Source organism: Lichenostomus cassidix, chromosome 9 (assembly GCF_008360975.1).
Source record: "Lichenostomus cassidix isolate B80296 chromosome 9, HeHo_3.0, whole genome shotgun sequence".
NCBI lineage: Eukaryota > Metazoa > Chordata > Aves > Passeriformes > Meliphagidae > Lichenostomus > Lichenostomus cassidix.
This window is the reverse complement of record NC_139490.1, coordinates 11,442,345-11,462,025: the sequence shown is the minus strand read 5'-3', so window position 1 is coordinate 11,462,025 and position 19,681 is coordinate 11,442,345. Positions and strand designations below refer to the sequence as shown.

The 19,681-nt window shown below is 45.8% G+C and overlaps 1 protein-coding gene across 1 annotated transcript in view; it reads right to left on the bottom strand.

Moving 5' to 3' along the window:
* Nucleotides 1-19,681, bottom strand: part of LOC146433269 (IgGFc-binding protein-like) — a 51,765-nt gene that overhangs the window by 11,022 nt on the left and 21,062 nt on the right. The window contains exons 22-51 of the mRNA XM_085069416.1: nt 19,294-19,382; nt 18,681-18,922; nt 18,301-18,584; nt 17,906-18,183; nt 17,013-17,611; nt 16,075-16,639; nt 15,724-15,923; nt 15,242-15,622; nt 14,596-14,882; nt 13,939-14,210; nt 13,578-13,661; nt 13,267-13,416; nt 12,406-12,665; nt 12,218-12,302; nt 11,688-11,780; nt 11,317-11,409; nt 10,944-11,036; nt 10,573-10,665; nt 10,207-10,299; nt 8,588-8,835; nt 8,183-8,360; nt 7,580-7,688; nt 6,988-7,082; nt 6,187-6,363; nt 3,916-4,118; nt 3,477-3,621; nt 2,436-2,680; nt 1,638-1,802; nt 1,072-1,196; nt 71-339 (exon numbers count right to left, since the gene is read on the bottom strand). Coding sequence (XP_084925542.1) covers nt 71-339; nt 1,072-1,196; nt 1,638-1,802; nt 2,436-2,680; nt 3,477-3,621; nt 3,916-4,118; nt 6,187-6,363; nt 6,988-7,082; nt 7,580-7,688; nt 8,183-8,360; nt 8,588-8,835; nt 10,207-10,299; nt 10,573-10,665; nt 10,944-11,036; nt 11,317-11,409; nt 11,688-11,780; nt 12,218-12,302; nt 12,406-12,665; nt 13,267-13,416; nt 13,578-13,661; nt 13,939-14,210; nt 14,596-14,882; nt 15,242-15,622; nt 15,724-15,923; nt 16,075-16,639; nt 17,013-17,611; nt 17,906-18,183; nt 18,301-18,584; nt 18,681-18,922; nt 19,294-19,382 — 6,200 coding nt within the window. The remainder of the gene's footprint in view (nt 1-70; nt 340-1,071; nt 1,197-1,637; nt 1,803-2,435; nt 2,681-3,476; nt 3,622-3,915; nt 4,119-6,186; nt 6,364-6,987; nt 7,083-7,579; nt 7,689-8,182; nt 8,361-8,587; nt 8,836-10,206; nt 10,300-10,572; nt 10,666-10,943; nt 11,037-11,316; nt 11,410-11,687; nt 11,781-12,217; nt 12,303-12,405; nt 12,666-13,266; nt 13,417-13,577; nt 13,662-13,938; nt 14,211-14,595; nt 14,883-15,241; nt 15,623-15,723; nt 15,924-16,074; nt 16,640-17,012; nt 17,612-17,905; nt 18,184-18,300; nt 18,585-18,680; nt 18,923-19,293; nt 19,383-19,681) is intronic.

Genomic DNA, 19,681 nt, shown 5'->3' with positions numbered 1-19,681 from the left:
CTAACTCTGCTAATTATTTCATACTATCAGTCATTCAGGTTTCATTTTTTTCACTTGCTTTTGTACTTACGACAGAATGTGCTATTCCTCCATTTAATGATGATTCCATGATTCCTGCAGATGTCCACATAGGCTTGAACTATGTCGCAGAGAGCAGACTTCATACCATCATACTGGCACATATCATAGATGCAGATCTCTATGAAGTCATCAGGGTTGACTATACTATGGCATACTTTGAATTTGTCTGATTTTAGAACATTGCACTGTCTTTCAATGACTGGTTTATTCTCAGCAGTGCAAGGGGTGTCATCATCTTCTCTAAAGTCTGGCAAACAACTGCAAGAAAGCACAGACAGAGGCATCTAAGTTTCAAAGGCATATATAAGACAGAGATTGAAACTGAAAAGTTTTTTCAACTGAAAAGCAGAAAAGGCTGGAGACTACAACTTCCTTCTGTCAATGAATGAAAGACTGGGCAGAAGTAGACCTGCCTAACAACCACCACACTGTGTCTGACACTCATTACTTTCACTGAACTTGGCCCTGACTAGAGGATTGACTTCACAGCTTGGCCTTGGATCTGTCTCATGTCTGCAGATTTCTGTGGTGACCTGGACTGAGCCAGGCTGACCTCAGCTTCCATCCATGGGGCTTCCCTGCTTGTCTCACTCAGGTAGAGTGGGATGGACCCTGGTGGGTGAGGCCACAGTTTTCTCAGCTGTGTTGTCACATATGGCTCCCTGTCTGCTAGGGACCAGCTGGCCCTCACCTTTCCTCAGCACCATCATCCTGCTCTGGGTGTTACCAGTGTAAAATAAACAGAGTCCACACTGTAGACTGCCCCCAAAGCCTCATTCCCCAAGTGTGTATATAGATCCATAGAATGGCTGTGGTTTCCCTCTGGCCTATGCAGTGTTTTCCTGTGGGGAAGTATTTCAGATTCAAATTGAAGAAAAGTCTCATATGGGCTGTTTATATGTTACAAAGTAGCAAACAGTCAAAACAATTGAAACCAATTCACTGTTTCCTGAAGTAAGATGTGAGGTATGAAAATAGTTTAACATTTACCCCTTATCACTGTCTTCCTCCACTTCCCAGCTATTTCCAAATTCTGGGGCAGTGACAGCTGTACCATTGGTCAAGGACAGATCATCTTCAAGATTACCATTGAAATTGCCACACATGCCATGCACCTGCAGATGAAAAAGAACCATATTCTAAGCATGACCTCTTTGCATTAGCTTCCTCAATAACTTCTTATTCATTGCCTATGAAATAATATGACCAAATCCCCACCAAAAACCAATCCTGTACAAGATATTTCAGACATTCTGACTGCATCCACAGAGAAACAAAACAAGAATTGCAGTAAATCTGTGATTCCCTAAGGCTTCAAGCTGTTTATTTCTCTAAGTTAGAAGTATTTCCCTAGACAGGTAATTTTCTTTAACTATCCCTTTGGAACACAAAGAAATTGTGAAGAGAAAAAAACAGAAAGGAAAAAAATTACATTTGTTACAATACAGCTACAAAGAAAGATGAAATAGCAAAACACTGGAATAAAAGGAACTAGAAGTAAATGCACAAAGCAGTGCTTTTGAAACAACTCCAGATGTTTGCATACTATATCTTACCTGTGAGAAATAAGAGCGTGGGAGGGTGATTTCCAGATGGTGATTGCCATCATATTTCACTATCACACCAAAGTCAGTTTCCACTACTATAAATCTGCCAACATTTCCAATGGACATGCCTGGCAGTCGGTTCTGCACTGGAGTGTAGACTCTCTCATTGTTCAGCTGGAGAGATGTGTCATTTGTCAGTATGGACATTCTTCCATGAAAGATCACAATCTATATTCCTAGCAGTGCTGAAGATTCTCTGTGACACTGCTAGCTCTTTACATTTCCACCATTGCATATTCCAGCTATGAGTTGTAGGAATCAGTCTTTTAGCTGAGGAGGGCTGGGCAGCATTCATATCCTGTGTTTTTAACTGGGAGCTGGAAAGGTCCCTGGCAGTGAGCAAGCTCTTACTCACCCATGGGGCAGATTCTCTGGCTCCAGTACTGCCATGGCTCCCCATGTTATTCTAGAGTGATATATTATGCCTTGCTCACTATAGGTGACTGTGTTGATAAAAGCTGTTGAAGTGGGGAGTCCCACATTTTAATTCAGGGAAGAATTCCCCAGCATGGAGGCCCCGGGTTTAATCTCCAACATATGGACAATAAAACAGTAAACCCAAACCAGAAGCCTTGGGAACTAGTGAGAAAGAACATTTCCTCATGACATCCATTAAATGGAAGTGCCCACAAGTATTAAGCATGTGCATATATATTCCTTAGGCAATGTGAAAATCGTTTTTCCTACAGCTATTCTAGGTGAGCTGATTTTAAGATACTTGCCAGAATAAAGAGGACCACCACCTACCAGGATTCCTTGGTTTTTCTGAAGGGTGATTCGTATACCATGCACATCTATGTAGACTTCTTTCAGGTATGTGGCCCCTCTTGGTCCTCTGTCTTCATTCTTGCCAAGTATGGTTATAGGAATGACATTGGTTGCAGTGTTGACAACCTCAACCAAAGTGTAGGTGCAGGTTCCCACAAAAGTGTACTTCATTCCATCAAAAGTGAAATAATGGGGATCTCCTACCACTTGACATGTTGCTTGGCCTGAAGGTGAAAAAAAACGATCTCAGAATTTTGTACTGGATTTCACCATGGACTCAGCTGACCAAAGCAGTTTCCATTAGTATAGCAACCTCATCTTAAACATTATTAGGTGGGCAAACCTTCACAGAACCTTCACAGAGGCATCTTAGGTTCATGCCAATGACATTTACTTGGAAATAAGAAATTTCCAGAAAGCATCTCCTAAATTTAATTTACAAATTATATGCAAAATGACAAGGTGGCAGCAAATTAAGTTCTGCATACTTTTCTATATGTTGTTGTAACTATGATTTATGATAGTTGAGAGTAATACAGAGATTTTCTACTTATCTCTATAAAAATACATAGTTAACTAAATATAAAAGTAAATAAAATTGTATCCATATACCTATACACATCAATATCGATGCATCTATATACATCAATACATAATGTGCCTGTCATTACATAATGAATAATGTGCTGGCCCACAGAAACACAATTTTCATAGAAATGAACCAAATTTAAAGCTTGCAGCACTGGTGATGTGGGACATGAATTTTCATTGTCAGGAAGAATAGAATTGAAGAAATCTTGCAAACTTTTGGGCAGCATCAGTTTTTGTTGATATCCACTACAACAGGAGGGCATCTGTGCTTGCAAGACAGAACATCATGCATCATCAATTCTTAGCAGCAGTCAGGACTTCTTTACTATCACATATGAAAAGATATTTATAATAAAGCTAGAAGAAGAAGAAGAAGACGACGATCTAATTATGGAATTGACATTGGGGTGATTTTCAGGCAGGACTTACCATTGGAATGACAGCCCAGCACACCATCCTGAATACTGCACTCCTCTTGGACTCCACACTCCCAGGATTTGCACTCAGTGATGTTATTCGCCTTGCAGGTGCAGCGCTCAGTGCAGGGGTAATGGGTGAACCAACTTTCATTCAGCTACATGGCAAAAAGAGTGTAGAAGTATATATTATAACATGAATAGGAAGGTAAAACCATAAGGGAAAACCAAATTATTAGTGTTTGAATATGCAAGATACATGATCATTTGGACAATTGTAGCCACACAGCTGTTGGACCAAGAAAGCTGCCATAGTAAGTCTATTTTGAAATTATTAATGGTGTAAATATGAACTGTGTAGTGTTATTAACATGTTTTTTTTTTTTCTCTCATAGTGATAAAAATGGTTTTGGGTTTTTTCCTTTTTTCTTTAAGTATCTGATGTAACTTGCCTGATGATATTGGTTTTTGTCATCAACACAACCACAGTTGCTTTCTGGCACACATTTGTCTCCACTCAAAACATAGCCTTCCTTACAGAAGCAACCTTCCACTGGCAAAGAACTGCAGGAATCAACTGCTGAGATGTTCAAACAGGTAGAGGGACACCTAGTACCACAGCTCTTGTAGATGCTGCCTCCAGGACAGGACATTGCTAGATAAAGAAAAAAAATAAGATCACTCAAAAGGGCAAACTCATAATAAAAGTTTTCCTGCTGCTTTCACTGTTTGCTCCTGAAAATATACAAAATGGCTGTTAGAAAGGCTGACAGGAGAGTGCTGAGCCCAAAGGATTCTCTTGCCAAGGGAGATGGGTGGCTTTTGATAGAGATGGGTAAGAAACGTGAGCCTCCCCTTGTTCTTCACAAGTCAAATATTGCAGGCTCATATTGAGGTTAGGTCTCATGTGATCATACATGGCTAATTGTGCTTGGTTCAATAAACCTTTTTCTTCTGATTTAAAGGAATAAAGTGACCCAATTAAGGGAATAGAAGAATCTTTTGCTGTACCAGCTGACATGTCCCCATTACTGTAGTTACTATTTGAACATCTGCCATATATTCCAAAATAGAATAAAAATCACACTCTGTCTTTCACTGAGACTCCTTGAGGAAAATATACTTTCACACCCCTCCTGCTCATGGTAGAATGGGGCTTCTATCACTCAAAGCATGGTCCCCAGGGAAAACATCACAATTTACAGAAATCCTGAAGAATTTGTCCATTTTTGTCATCTAAAAAAACACAGAAAAACATGGCTTTGGCTGGCTTCTGTTATAAATCACTACATATGATTATTTATTTCTGTCCCTACAATAGGACCTCTTAGTCCTGCCAGACAATTACAGCTGGCATCTTCAGTCATCTAGCCAAACTACCTTCCCTCAGTTGGGTTCTTAATTGAGTTTTTATTTGAATCACTGATGGATAGAGCACTTAAGAGTCAATCTTTCTAATGTTACTGAGTTTTCTCCATTACTATAATCAAGCCATAGATATTTAGGTTCTGGGCTATGGCCTCTGACTATGGAGTTTGAATGTCCACAGCTTTAATCTGGTTTAGAGGGTTAGAAGCTCATTTCTTGTTCTGTCTTCTTTTTATATATGAATTCTCTGTGCTCTGTCCTCCCAGGGCTGATTTACTGGGTCCTTTATCACAGTAATTCTTTTTCCAAACTGACCAGCTCCTAGAACCTATCCAGTTTTTTTTATGGTTTAATTTAAATGCAGAGCTAATTGTTGATCACATAAAAAAAGAAAGAAAAAGAAAAGAAAAAGAAAAAAGGTGCAGATCTGCAGAAGGTAATCCAGTGGTAACGAGTATAATAAAAATTAGTGTAAGACAAAAAAATCATAGAGAACAATTATGGTTTATTTAAGTATGGCTGATCTTTAGATGATTTTTTTTTTCTGTCCAGGTCTGTAGTTTATGGACTTAAATGCCCTTTAGAAAATGCTGTCCACAGAAGTTGTGGATGCCCCTTCCCTGGAATTACTCAAGATCAGGTTGGATGGGGCTTTAAGCAAGCTGTTTTAATGTTTAGAACTAGATGATATTTAAGGTCCCTTCCAACACAAACCATTCTATGATTCTATGACTTTATGTCTGGCAAGCAGAAAGCTGTCCAGTGTTGCTTAAAATCAGCACCAGTGGAATGCCTGGAAAGCTTTATTTTAAGTAATATGAGTTCATTATATTAAATTTGCCATAAGGTTGTTCTGAAGAGAATTAATTGAGAAATAAGTGATAGCACTCAATTTGTTTGCTTTAGAGAGAAATAGAGTACTTCCTGGAAACAACTGCTTTTCAAGGTCTCTTATTATTATATTAACCAAAAGCCAGTGATAAGCATGTTTTATGGAGGACAACCAGTTCCACTTACTTTGAGGATGTTAGATTTTCACTGAAGGAAAGGAACTTATTTCTCTAATGCAGAAGCTCACATAAGACACAGCTGAATGTAAACAGACTTTTCCAAGAAACTAATAGCAAATTACAAACATGATAAAACTTTAAGGATTTAACTTGCGTGTATCCTAATGTTCTTGAAAATTAGTGGTTTATACAAATCCTGGAATGGTTCTGAACCTGAAGCAGGCTCAAGACATTATAATAAGATAGACTATACTCAGAACATTACATAAAATGAAATAACATGCATGGAAAAGGTAGGACAATGAAGTTAAAATTCAGAATAGATATTTATATCACAACACTCACGGCAAAGAGTAGCATTTCTCCACTCTATGCATATCCCAGCATTGACACACGACTCAGCATAGGCCTGCAGTCCATAGCATAAGGATGTTGCCTGTCCCCCGGTGAAACACATGTCATAAACACAGTTTTCAAAGAAATTCTCTGGAGGCAGCTTGGTGTGACAGTCCTTGAAGATTCCTGTGTAAATCAAGAAAGATGTATTGAACGATAGAAAAAAACCAGACCACTGGAATGTTAAGACTGTGACCACCATGTATTTTCTGTCACAGCAAATGCATTGTGAGTGTTCCAGGCTGTGTTAAGTAAATTAATCCAGTACTTAAAATGGATACACAATGCATAATATGGGAATGGGCTCCCTGGATCAGGTTTTCTTCTTTTTGCATGATTGATACAACATAGCTTACATAAATTAAGCGTTGCTGCCTAGGTAAAACACTAATTCTAGACAACTACAGAGAGCATGCACAGAATCTCAGATAAAGTATCTGTATCACACACACTAACAGTGCCCTCTGAACTATTTCTTTTAGCAAGCAGAGTGCAAGTCACTGTAACGCAAAGAGCAGCTCCTCCACAGATTCTCAGATAATCTTCATGGACATATTGGCACTGTCTGAACAGATGACATATCCTGTCACCTGTTTAGGATATGGGTTTTATATCACCTATGGGTTTTACATTGGCCATTCACACTGGAGGTTTTAAATGCTTCCAATATAAGCTCAGAAAAAGTGAAGGGATGAAATAAGCTGGACCGTGCTCCATCATGTGGCTTACAGAGATCTACCAACACAGTACCTGTTGGGTCTGTGATCATGCCACATGCTGTGTTTTTCTTTGCTTCACTCTCCAACGCAGGATCACACTGCTCTTCTGTCCCACCAGTGAAGCATCTGGGGAAAGCAAACAAATCAAATGCATGTTTCACATTTCTTACTATCAGATTTTCAGTGGAACATGACAACCCTGCATGAAAGAGTGCATTTCATTTCAGTCACAAGACTTTATCCAGCTTCTTTGAAAAGCTGATGTCAGCCCTTTCACTGAATGGACTCCTTTTTTGGTCCCTTCTGGGCAATTCAAAGGCTTATTCTTAGCTGAAAAAAAAAAGAGCTATGGAATCCAAACAGTTATGGTTTTCAATAAGGGAACTGGACTGACGTACCATCCCCCCTCATACTCAACAGACAGTTCCTGCTTTGGAAAATGACACTTAAAGGACACAAGTGCTCTTATAATTTTCTGGTTTATGCAAAAGTGCAGATCCCTACTTCTAGTAGGTAGCTGAAAGATGTAGAATGGTACTCGATGAAAAAGCCAGCGAGTGGATGGATACTCAATTTTAAGAGTTTGCTCAGCAAATGCCATGTGATGAAATAGTTATACATACATGGTGTTATTCTCAGGCACAAGCCAGCTTTCTCCAAGATCAGTGGAACCACTTGCAATGTCACCATTGGGCTTTATGTTGTCATCATTTGGATCACCATTATAATTACCTGTGAGAGTAAAAAAAGAGATATATGGGACACATGAAGTTCAAACCTGTAGAAAAAAACTAGGTTTCAGCCTGTAAAATAAATTAAAATGAGATTGGGAGAATACATATGTAAAATCAATCTGTACTGGGCAAAGTAAGAGCAGAATTGTGTTTTGACTACTGACAAGAGCTGCTGCTCAGACACTTGAAGCAGGAAGTCTGTAAGTTCCTATGTAACTAGATTACATAGCATCCAAGAAAAAACTTACCTAAAAAAAAACCCTACTCATTTTCTTGCATCCTACATGTAGAATGTTGGACCAAAAATTAAACAGTGCTATTTGCGCCATTGTATTCTCAGGCAGATTTCCTGCATTGAAAGTCTGAAAAATCCATTGAACTGGGAAGCTTCAGATGACCCAAACCAAAGAATAATTACAAACTCACAAGACAAACTACTCTTGTAATTTCTACATGCTAAGAAAAAAAGTTTAATCACCAGCTACCACTTACCACAGAGGCCACAGAGCAGACCACTGTAATTAGAGGGCACAGAGACTTCTGCGTAATGATTTCCATCGTATCTCACCCAGAGTCCAAAGTCAGTTTCCAAGAGAACATATCCACCACTGCTTTTAATACTGATCTTCTTTTCAATAAATACAGGCAGGTTCATTCTGCGACCATTCACCTGTACAGCAAGTTGTAAAAGTAAGTGTATGACTGCTGGTACTTCTACAACTACCAGCAGCTGTACAGATTACTGAAGGATAGGATCTTGTGCACAAATTTGCTGGAGATCTCATTAAAAGAGGTAAATATCACTAATAAAAAGATAAAGTTTTGGTATAAACTCTACAGAGATAATTATCTGCATGTCAATTAAAATTATATGTCTTTTAAACAGTATTTTCTTACATTCACTTTCTTGTTTTTCAGCAGAGAAATCTGGTTGTCATAGACTTCCACATGCACTGATTTCACATAAGAGACTTTAGTGTTGGCTCCTCTGTGCTCATTTGTTGTGGACACATCAAAGTATGGAAGACTCTCAGAGACAGTGCACACTTTGGAGAGGGTGTAAGTGCAATTTCCCATGAAATTATGGACTTTGTGGTCAAAAGTATTATAATGTGGATCCCCAGAGGCGCTGCAGGAAGCACGACCTGTGAGGAAAGAAAAGGTCCCTCTAAGTCTTCACCAGACTTTTGCAATTGCTTGGTTCTCAGTTTGTTTGTTTTACTTTGTATTTGTTGCTCAATATATAACAGATATAACAGTGATGACATCATTCAATAGCACTCCAAAGGCCAACCCAGCCTTCTCTCTTTGGACGCATAAAGAATCTGTATTCTTGTGTGTCAGAAATCTATGCTAGAGGTTGACAAAACTGAGCAAAAGGCATTATTAAGACATCATTACATAAAGTGGAGCAGTGAGCTTTTAGTGTCCATATCTGAAAGGCTATTTCTAACTAAATAGGAAGAATTTACCCAAAAGTTTTATAGGGTTGTTTAGCCAGAATAGACTGCTGCACTATCAACTGTCAGGGGTTCAGTACTCATGTCGTTTATGGAACTCAGATTGAACATTGCATACACAAGATATCATTTGCTCACATTTAAAAAATATTAAAATTATATAGCCAGTGATAATATGTACAAATGGAGGTACACTGTGTATGCATTTGTGTGTGAGATCTGGGTAAGATTTTGAATGCTGATAAAAACTTCCAATTTTGAAGAAAAAAGCTTCCCATCACTTCTTAGCAGAGTTGAGCCTGAAGGTGCTTCATGATGTTTACCAACAACAAAAAATAAGGAAATTAGGTCCTTACATATTTGCTTTTCAATGCCATACTAAAATATAGCTACACTTAGGGTTGCGTCTACATGTCAACCTTAACTTATTGCAAAGGAAGTATTATTATTCCAAGAATGACATACTTCCAATTACCAAGAAAAAGAGAAGAAATGTAAACAGAATAGGTGAGCTACGACTCTCTTGTGCTTAACAAGCTGATACAGATAGACATTAGAGATTAAAATTGGAGGAAAGAAGCAATTAAAACTTACCTAAACTGACATTTTAGTATATATCCTATATAATGAACTAGTCTTTTCCGGGAAAATATAATTGGATTATGTCCAAAACAAAACCAAAATTTGAAAACTAAGTTAAATTTTAAAATATATAGACAATAACATCTGTAGAGGAGATGATAATTTGCTGTATAAAAGAGTAATCTAAATATATATGGGCAGGGCAATAAAGAGTATATGAGATAACAATTTCATGTCTGGTCTACTCTTACAAAAACATGAGCCCTGTGGCAAAAGAGACGCAGTGGAAGATCTACGTAGACAAAAGTTAGAATAAGGAGCCTCTCTAGAAGAGGAGAAATGTTCCAAAAGTGTGATTAGCAAGGAGAAGCTCTGACCCTATAGTATAAAAACTGTCACGGCCATGGAACCTGGATTCATAAAATACGGAAGTTCTAAAGGGCAGTAAGAGAAGGAGATGGGAAACAACAGTACCTGAGCTGGGTGTGGGTCTGGTTGGTGTGGTGGTGAGTACAGTCTGCGTTGTGGTGCCTGGCAAGGAGTTTGTGGGTGTTGGTGTCGATGGACCTAGCAGAAGAGAGAGTTAGAGCAGACATGCATCAACAGCGCAGTTTTGTTTTAGGCACCTCATCCACCCATGCCAAACAGCCCTAAAGCATGAGTAGAAAGGCTTGGGATGCCCAGGGCAGAATTTGCACAGTGACTCCTCATTGAAAATACTTCCACCAGCACAGCAGGGACAGGGAAGGAAACACACATCCCCTATAGACATGGGCATGGAGGAAGCAAAAGGACCATGTTTAAGAAGCAGTAGAAGATGGAGATGAAACATGGCAATACCTGAGCTAGGTGTGGGTCTGGTTGGTGTGGTGGTTAGTACAGTCTGCGTTGTGGTGTCTGGCAAGGAGTTTGTGGGTGTTGGTGTCGATGGACCTAGCACAAGAGAGAGTTAGAGGAGATGGGCACCAGCAGGGGAGTTTCATTGCAGGAACCTCATCCACCCATCCCAAACAGCCCAAACGCATGGCCAGGGAGGCTCAGCATGGCCAGGACAGGGATGGATCAGTAAGTCTTCATCAAAAACCCACCCACCAGCATAGAGGGAATGGAGAAAGAGACAGACATGTCCTATAGCCATGAACATGAAGGAAGCAAACGGAACATTTTCGGAAGCAGAATCAGAATCAGATGGAGGCGGGAGATGTCAGTACCTGAGCTGGGTGTGGGTCTGGTTGGTGTGGTGGTGAGTACAGTCTGCGTTGTGGTGTCTGGCAAGGAGTTTGTGGGTGTTGGTGTTGATGGACCTAGCACAAGAGAGAGTTAGAGGAGATGGGCACCAACAGGGGAGTTTTGTTGCAGGCAGTTTGTCGACCCATCCCAAACAGCCCAAAAACATGAGCAGGGAGCCTCAGGATGACCAGGAGAGGGATTGCACAGAGACTCTTCATTAAAAAGCTCTTTCACCAGCATAGAGGGAATGGAGAAAGAGACAGACATGCGACATGGACATGGGCATGGAGGAAGCAAAAGAAAGACTTTTAGGAGGGAGAATCAGAAGCGGATGGGGGTGAGACATGGCAATACCTGAGCTGGGTGTGGGTCTGGTTGGTGTGGTGGTGAGTACAGTCTGCGTTGTGGTGCCTGGCAAGGAGTTTGTGGGTGTTGGTGTTGATGGACCTAGCACAAGAGAGAGTTAGAGGAGATGTGCACCAACAGGGCAGTTTTGTTGCAGGAACCTTGTCCACCCATCCCAAACAGCCCAAAAGCATGACCAGGGAGGCTCAGCATGGCCAGGACAGGGATGGATCAGTAAGTCTTCATCAAAAACCCACCCACCAGCATAGAGGGAATGGAGAAAGACACAGACATGTCCTATGGCCATGAATATGGAGGAAGCAAAAGGAACATTTTAGGAAGCAGAACCAGAATCAGATGGGGATGGGACATGGCTGTACCTGAGCTAGGTGTGGGTCTGGTTGGTGTGGTGGTGAGTACAGTCTGTGTTGTGGTGCCTGGCAAGGAACTTGTGGGTTTTGGTGTCGATGGACCTAGCAGAAGGAAGAATTAGAGGAAATGGGCACCAGCAGGGCAGTTTTGTTGCAGGGAGCTGGTTCCCTCACCCTTCCTGGACAGCTCCATGTCCAGGCATGCCCAGGACAGGGATTGAAGAGTGCCATCTCAGGCAGAACTGTCCCACTCAACGGCTCTGCTCCCCATTTAGCTGGATGACAGAAGCAGATAAGGCACTTCAGTGCTTACAGTGCACAGTGACCTGTGGTCAATGTCTTGCCTGTGGGCCTTGCAACACATGAACTAAAATAGTGAGTGGAGGCATTGCCAGAGTTCCAGCCTTCCAGCGGAAAGTTGACTTGGGCACAGGTTTTATCAGTGCTCAAAGGAAACCCGTACACCTGCCTGTAGCACAGCCTGCCACCTCATTTGGTGACGTGTCTCAAGCTGCCCTTCCCCAAGCCACGCCTCGTACCTGCACAGGATCCCTTTTCAACGGAGAGATCATCCAATGCTATGTTGCTCCGCACATCTTCACCCCATTCGCCCTCCAGTAAAAGCTAAAGGAAAGAATGGTTCCCAGCATTACCTCCAGCTGCATGTGTGAAGAGCAATTAGAAAACACAGTTCCTCTGTGGCTGCAGTGAGAGCCTGTGGATGTACCTCTATGTTTGCTGTGGCTTGCACTGTGACCTCTCCCAAGAGCCACGTGTCCCCATGGTTCCCAGCTTTTTCCCAGACCAGCACTTGCTCATCATCCTTCTGCACGTACACCCTCAGGGCCATTGTTCCATTAGATCCATACATGTGGTACCAGAAACGGAAGCAGAGTGTTCCTTCCCAGCTGCACACCGGACTGACCAGGTGAGCCACAAAGCCAGGGAGAGTATCTTCAGTCCCTTGCAGGAAGATGTAGTAGCCATCTGAAACAAAGCACGAGACACATTGTCACAGATGCATCAGAACTACCCAAAGCAGCCAGGGGCAACTCAAGCAAAGCCCTGCGTTCACCCTGGCTGCAGTTTCAAGCAGGCATAAGCAGGGGAGAGCAAACACAGCTCCTTCACTACCACAACCCTCCCCACACCTGAGTGCCCCTATGAACAGGCTCTCTGGGCCCTGGCGCCTGTCGGCCTTGGACTGGGCAGTGGCAACACCTCAAAAGCATTGCCACAGTCCTCTCATGGCTCTGCAAATTTGGAGAGCCCTCATCTCTGGCTTCTGGAAAAGCCAGGATCTCAAAACAGAGACACAGACCCATTCCTCATCCCCAGAGACAGACACGACATCTAGCTGTGCATTAATTTCTCCCCTGCATGGCAGGTCCTTGCCTGCTCTGGGGGTAGCACAGACTGACTGCCTGGGCTGGAAATCCTCCCAAAGGGAGCCTCTGGCCCTCGAGGACACTGGAAAAACTGCTCTGGAGGAAGGCCAGGAAAACACATGGTCTGTGTTTGCTTTTAGAAGTTTGTTGCCTTCTTCCCAGGGACACCTCTGTGCCTGTGTCCTGGCTGCTGCTCCTACCTCCTGTTGTGTGGTCTGAGGAGGGGCCGGTATTTGGCGTGGGCGTTGGGCCTTTGTTTCGTATCCAGTCAATGCTGCTGTAATCTGGCTGGACCCACTCACAGAAGTCCTGGTCGAATGTGCAGGCAAAATTGCAGTCTGTTGGTGGAGCTGAAGATGGTGCAGAAAGAAAAGCAGATGTTGTAGAGTGAGGGTGGAGCTCAGGTATATCCATGTACAGCCACAGCATGCCCGTGGACAGGTGAGGATGGCCAGCCGAGGGGAAGTGCTTAGCACAGCCACTAAAAAACATGGGTGGGAGACAACAGTACCTGTGCTTGTCCCAGGTGATGGTGATGTTGTTGTATGGGGAGGCTGTGTTGTGGTGCCTGGCAAGGGGGATGGGGTTGTAGGAGCTGGTGAATGAAACAGAGTGAAACAGAAGTGAAGAAGGTGTGAATGACAATGGAGATCCCAAACGGGGATGCCGCACACTTCCTAAACACCCTGACACCATTGCAAAGTGCAGGTAGTGCAGGACAGGGGTTCCACCTGTCCAGAAAAGTTTCTTCATGCAAGGGATGGCCCACAAAGCGGTTACTTATGTGATACATGGGGATACCACTGCCAGAACTGCCCCATTCCTTGACTCTGAGATTCAAGGAAATCAAAGGAGGTTGACACAAGACTCACCACAGACAGTGCCAGCACTCCAGTCTCCCAGAGCAACACCTGCCTCAGCACAGGCTGCAGCATAGGCCCCCAGGTCATTGCAGAGCTGCTCCGTGCTGCCACCTGTGGCACACTGGTCATAGACACAGCTCTCAAAGTATGTCTTGGGTGGCAGAACTGCATGGCATGGCTGGAACGGGCCACCAAGGTGTGTGAGTAATGCACACTGTTTGTTAGCTGCCTCCTCTTCAGCAGGAGAGCAGGACGCAGGCGGGCTGATGACTGCGTCACACCTACAAAGAAGACAGACAGCCCTGAGCTCCCTGCATCCTGTTCACAGCAGCCACTCTATTTCCTGACCTCCCCTCCAGCCAAAACCTCAGCTTCTGCACTCCAGATCCCTCACTGAGACAGGCACCCATGGCTCTCACTTGAAAGGGTGGAACACATGGCCCACAGGCACCATTCCTCTTCCTGCTGTCCGGTGGACAGAAACAAATGATGGAGGCACTTGCGATCCCAACAGCTTTGGAAGACCTCAGCCCACTGCTGAGAAACCTGCCTCTTCTCCCTTTCCCCATGCTTGCCATTACCAAGCCTCCCTCATGATGCCCCTCATAGCTCCCCTCTTTCACGCTCCCTCCTCTCCTTCATCTGTACGATGGAACAAGGACTCACGGCCACTCATCATCCGGCACCATCCAGCTGGATCCAAAGTCATTGAAGTCAGGCACAACCACCCCATCGGGTCGCGTGAAGTCGTCCTGCTGGCTCCCTGTGTATGTCCCACACAGCCCACAGAGTTTGCCCTTGTACTTCTCAGACACCTTCACAAGGAGCTCATGGTCCCCATTGAACTGCAGCTGCAGGCCCAGCTTGGTAGAAACCCGCACGTAGGAGCCACTCAGGGAAACGTTCACACCAGGGGCAGGAGAAGCAGGCAGGGAGACTGGAGCACCGTTGATCTGGAGAAGGGGGACAGAAGGAGATAGAAGCATAAAGAGATGCCCTCTGCTGAGAGGTCATTGCTCCTCACTGGGATAGTGCCAGTGCCAGTGAGCCACAAGCACTGCCGGCATGAGAAGCACTGCCTGGGCTGATGAGGGCAGCAGAAACTGTGCACATAGCACACCAAAAGCTCAGGACAGCATCCAAGAACCCCTGTCTGCACAAGCAGTCATATCTGTCCCTCTCAGAGCCCTGCCATGTTCTTCTGTGAACATGCAGCAGGCTCGGGGAATAGCAAGCTCTCCCTGGGCATAGAGGGGTATTTAAGGGTGCCCAGTGTATCTGTTGTTCCCAGCTGTAAAAATGAGTGGCTTACGTAGACTGCCTTGTGCTGGTGCAGTGCAATGTGGAGGCCTTCGAGGGACAGTGCCACAGAGTTCAGAGCTGTCCAGCTCTTGCTGCCACGATGTTTGTTGCGAGTGGTGACACTGAAGCCAACGGAGGAGTTGTCACAGCCCGTCACCACCGTGTAGTTGCAAGAGCCCTGGAAGTGGTGGAGCTTCCCGTCGAAGGTGCTGTAATGTGGGTCACCATAGATGTGGCAGATGGCAGTGCTGGCTGGGTAACAGCCCCTCTGGCCGTCCTGGATCTTGCAGACCTCGTCCTCGTCACAGGACAAGGCAGAGCAAACCATCTGGCCATTGGCTTCACACCGGCACCGGCGAGTGCAGTTCTCATTCACGGAGTGTTCGCCTTCCTGCAGGTGGGGAAACACCAAACCTCAGCATATGAGGCAGGGAAGAACAGGCTGGGGAGTGCCCTAGCAGAGGTGCAAACCAGGACAGGGCTTTTACTCACAGTGTAGTAGTTGCCCTCAAAGAGGCAGCCACAGTTGGCCTCGGGAACACAGGTGTCTCCACTCAGGAGGAAGCCAGAGTTACATGCACAGCCCTCCACACAAGGCTTGGAGCAGTTCTGTGGGGCTTGTCGGTCAACACAGGTGGCAGGACAGCCGGTCATGCAAGGGTCATAGTAGCTGTTGGCGGGACACTGCAGGGCTGCAATGGGAAAGGGAAAATTAGGACTAGCAAGACATCAAGTAGGAATGAGCTGGTGGGAAGGGGAAGACCAAAGACTTGCTTTGGCCAGAGGGTCAGAGCACAGGCTGTGGCCCATTTCCCTTCTGACAACGGCAAGGCAGGTACTCACGGCAGAAGGTAGCATTCCTCCAGGGAAGCAGAGTCACACCAGCTGCCTGGCATGCATCAGCATAGGCCTCCAGAGCAGCACACAGGAGCTCCTGGCCACCATTCAGGGCACACAGGTCATACAAGCAAGTGTCAAAGTAGTCCTGGGGGTTGATCACGCCGTGGCACCTCTCAAAAGAGCTCGGCCTGGTGGTCAGTATGCCACAGAACTGGTCGGACTGGTAGAGCTTCTCCTCTTCTGCACTGCAGGGTGGGGAGGGCTCAGGGACACCGCAGGATGGGTCACTGTCTGGGACCTGCCAGCTCTCCCCCAGCTCATTGGAGTCTGTGGCTTGCTGCCCGTTGGGCATCATGTATTCGTCATCTCTGCGGTTATTGAAGTTCCCACACATGCCACAGGTCAGGTTGAAGTAGGTGGTGGGCACCTTCACCTCCACCGAGTGGTCAGTGTCGTAAGACACTCTGAGGTTGAAGTCTGTCTCCAGGACGATGTAGCGACCGCTCTTGCTCACCATGATGGCTCCTGCCGCTGCACTCACAGGCAACGTCTGCCGCACGCTGTTCACCTATGGCACACACACCACAGTGGGCCCTGGGCTTTCCCTGCCTCCCTGGCTGCGCCAGCCCAGAGAAAGCAGCTGCCAGCCCAGGCACGGCAAACAGCTGCCTGTGATGTCCCCATGCCCTAATGCCCCTGGGGCTCGCAGACCCTCCCTGTGTTCTGCACTCTGCTCAACATGGCCCACCTTCCCCATTTGCCTCTTCCTCCCCAGCCCCTCCCAAAAAGGAAAACAAAGCGCCTTCCGGGGAGGTCTCCCCACCTGGGAAATTGGAGGCATCTGCTATAGGCCAGGCCCTGCCAGGAGCAGCTAGACCCTGCCAGGAGCAGCCAGCCCTGCCTTTCAGCCATGCCAGACTCATGCCAGCCCCACTGCCTACCAGCACATGGCTCTTCTCCTTCTTGAGGATGGCAATGCGCTGTCCATACACTTCAACCACGACTTCGCGCACGTAGGACACTCGGGTGCTGCCACGGTGCTCGTTCTTGGCCTCCACGTGGAAGGACGGCAGGGAGGTGGTGTTGGAGCACACTTTGGCCAGTGTGTAGGTGCAGTTGCCCATGAAGTTGTGCGTCACCTTGTCAAAGGTTTTGTAGTGGGGGTCACCGTGGACATGGCAGATGCCATAGGACTCTTCGAGGCACACAGGTTCCCCATTCTGCACGCCGCAGTACTGGCCCTCAGGGCAGGAGGCATTGAAGCACTGCACTTTGCTTCCCTGTGCAGGACACCTGCACTTGGAGGAGCAGGTGTCATCTGTCCAGAACTCAGAGCCCACAGGATAGTGCTGCCCGTTGTGCCAACAGCCACACTGCTGGCTGGGCACACAGCGGTCATTGTAGAGCAGGTACCCGCTGTCGCACACACAGCCCTCCACGCACGGCAGGCTGCAGGTAACAGGAGCCAGTGGGTCAACACAGGTGGCAGGGCAGGCTGCGGCACAAGGCTCGTAGTGACTGTTGGTTGGACAAGTGATTGCTGCCAAGACAGAAGACCAGGCAATTACTTGGAGAATAGAATACCTCCTTCTGCTGTACTTCCTCCTTTGAAAAACTTGCAATCTCTATTTTCTCTATGGGCTCTTTTGGTCTGCTTGTATCCTCAGTCCTACCTGATCAAAATGAAACAGAAAATATTGCCTCTAATATTGATAACTATCTGTAAATCCCTACAGCCCCTATGGAGAATATTTCCTATTCCCCAGCTAACTCTTCCATGACTGTCCTGTGTTTTCCTGAGAAAACTGGTCTGTGGTACCGTGTCTGGACTTACGGCAGAAGGTTGCGTTCCTCCACACAGGTATGTGGACACCAAGTGACTGGCAGGCATCCGCATAGGACTGCAAGCTCTTGCACAGGGCCTCATGGTCCAGCCCCAGCTCACACAGGTCATAGGAGCAGGTGTCAAAGTAGCTGCTGGGGCTCAGCACAGTGTGGCACACCTGAAATGGGCCGCTGGTGTCAGTGAGGAGCCCACAGAAGTGGCTGCTGCTGATGAGTTGCTTGTCAGTCTCATTGCAGGCTGGGGTGGGCAGAGGTCCAGCTGAGCAACTGTTGAAAGACAGGTAGAAGGGCCCCTGGGTCATTTGTGGTCTTTTCCTGCTGCCTCCTCCTCGTCCTCCTTCCCCTGCCCAACATATCCCCAGAGCTGCTGGGGGCCAGACCCACCTGCTGTTGTTGGACACCTCCCAGCTGTTGCCCAGGCTCGTGGAGTCTGGTTCCATTACTCCTTCTGGGTTCAGGAAGTCATCTGTTGTCATCCCATTGTAGTTCCCACACATGCCACAAACCTTCTGCCCAAAGGTGCTTGGAAGTGTCACCTCCACCCGATGCTTCCCATCAAACTTGACCCTCAAGCCAAAGTCTGTCATGACCATGGTGTAGAACCCACTGGACAAGACCTGCACGCCTGCAGATGGGCTGCAAGGCAGGATCTCTTCCACTCCATTGACCTGGAGGGACAGGAACCCAGACAGGATTGGAGCAGCCTATTTGGCACAGCGCTCTCCCTCTTGCACCACCCCACAGCATCTCCCCCTCAAGCTTACCATCACCACTCCACCCTGACCCAGCCTTATCCGCTGGGCAGCCACATCAACATCCACGTATCGGACATAGGACACACGGGTGTTGCCTCCCCTGTGCTCATTGGCTGCTTCCACGTTGAAGTAGGGCAGGGTGCTGTTGCTCTCGCACAGCTTGGAGAGGGTGTAGGTGCAGGTGCCCATGAAATGGTGTAACTGCTTGTCAAACGTGTGGTAGTGAGGGTCTCCTTCCACCACACAGGTGCCTGACAGTGGAAAGACCAGAGGAAACTTTCAGTTGAGCACCTCTTACTGCCTCTTCTCCCCAGCTCACTTTGCTTAAAGAGTATCTGGTTCATGATTGGTCTATTGACTTTATTGACAAGCAGAGTTATTATGCATCTATATCACGATAGTATTAATTTTTACAGATAAAGAGTTCAAAGCTACTCCAACACCTTGATGCTAAAAGCACAGCTGTCCCACACAAACCCTTAGAAGGGGAAGAGGATTCAATGTGTGTCTTAATAGGGAGGGAGACTGAAATAAATCAAATAACAATCCATAAATGCAAATGCACCATGTACGCAGTATGGGTTTCAAAGAGGACTCAAAATTCTACCAACAATAGCAGTACATGAGGTCAACCCAGGTGGTGGTGTTCTTGGTGTTGTTTGCACTGTAATGTTAGGCAGTAGGGTAGAGGGTGTAGTAGGAAGTGGACCAATGGAGAAACAAAGGAAGAAGTGGTCAGTGACAACATGGGGTTTGTTGCAAGGAGCTAGTCCACCCTTCCTGAAAAATCCAACACTCTCACTTGAGAGACACAGGGTAGGGATGGCACAGTTGTGTCTCGGCAAAAACTCTACCATGGGCAGAGCTAGGAGAGAGGAACACGCAGACACCCCCTTCACCACAGACACTGCATTCCATGTTGTGGGCATTGGAGGAAGTGAAAAAAAACATTCAACAAGCAAAACCAGAATGGGATAGGAGGTTGCGGTACCTGAACTCGGAGAGGGTCT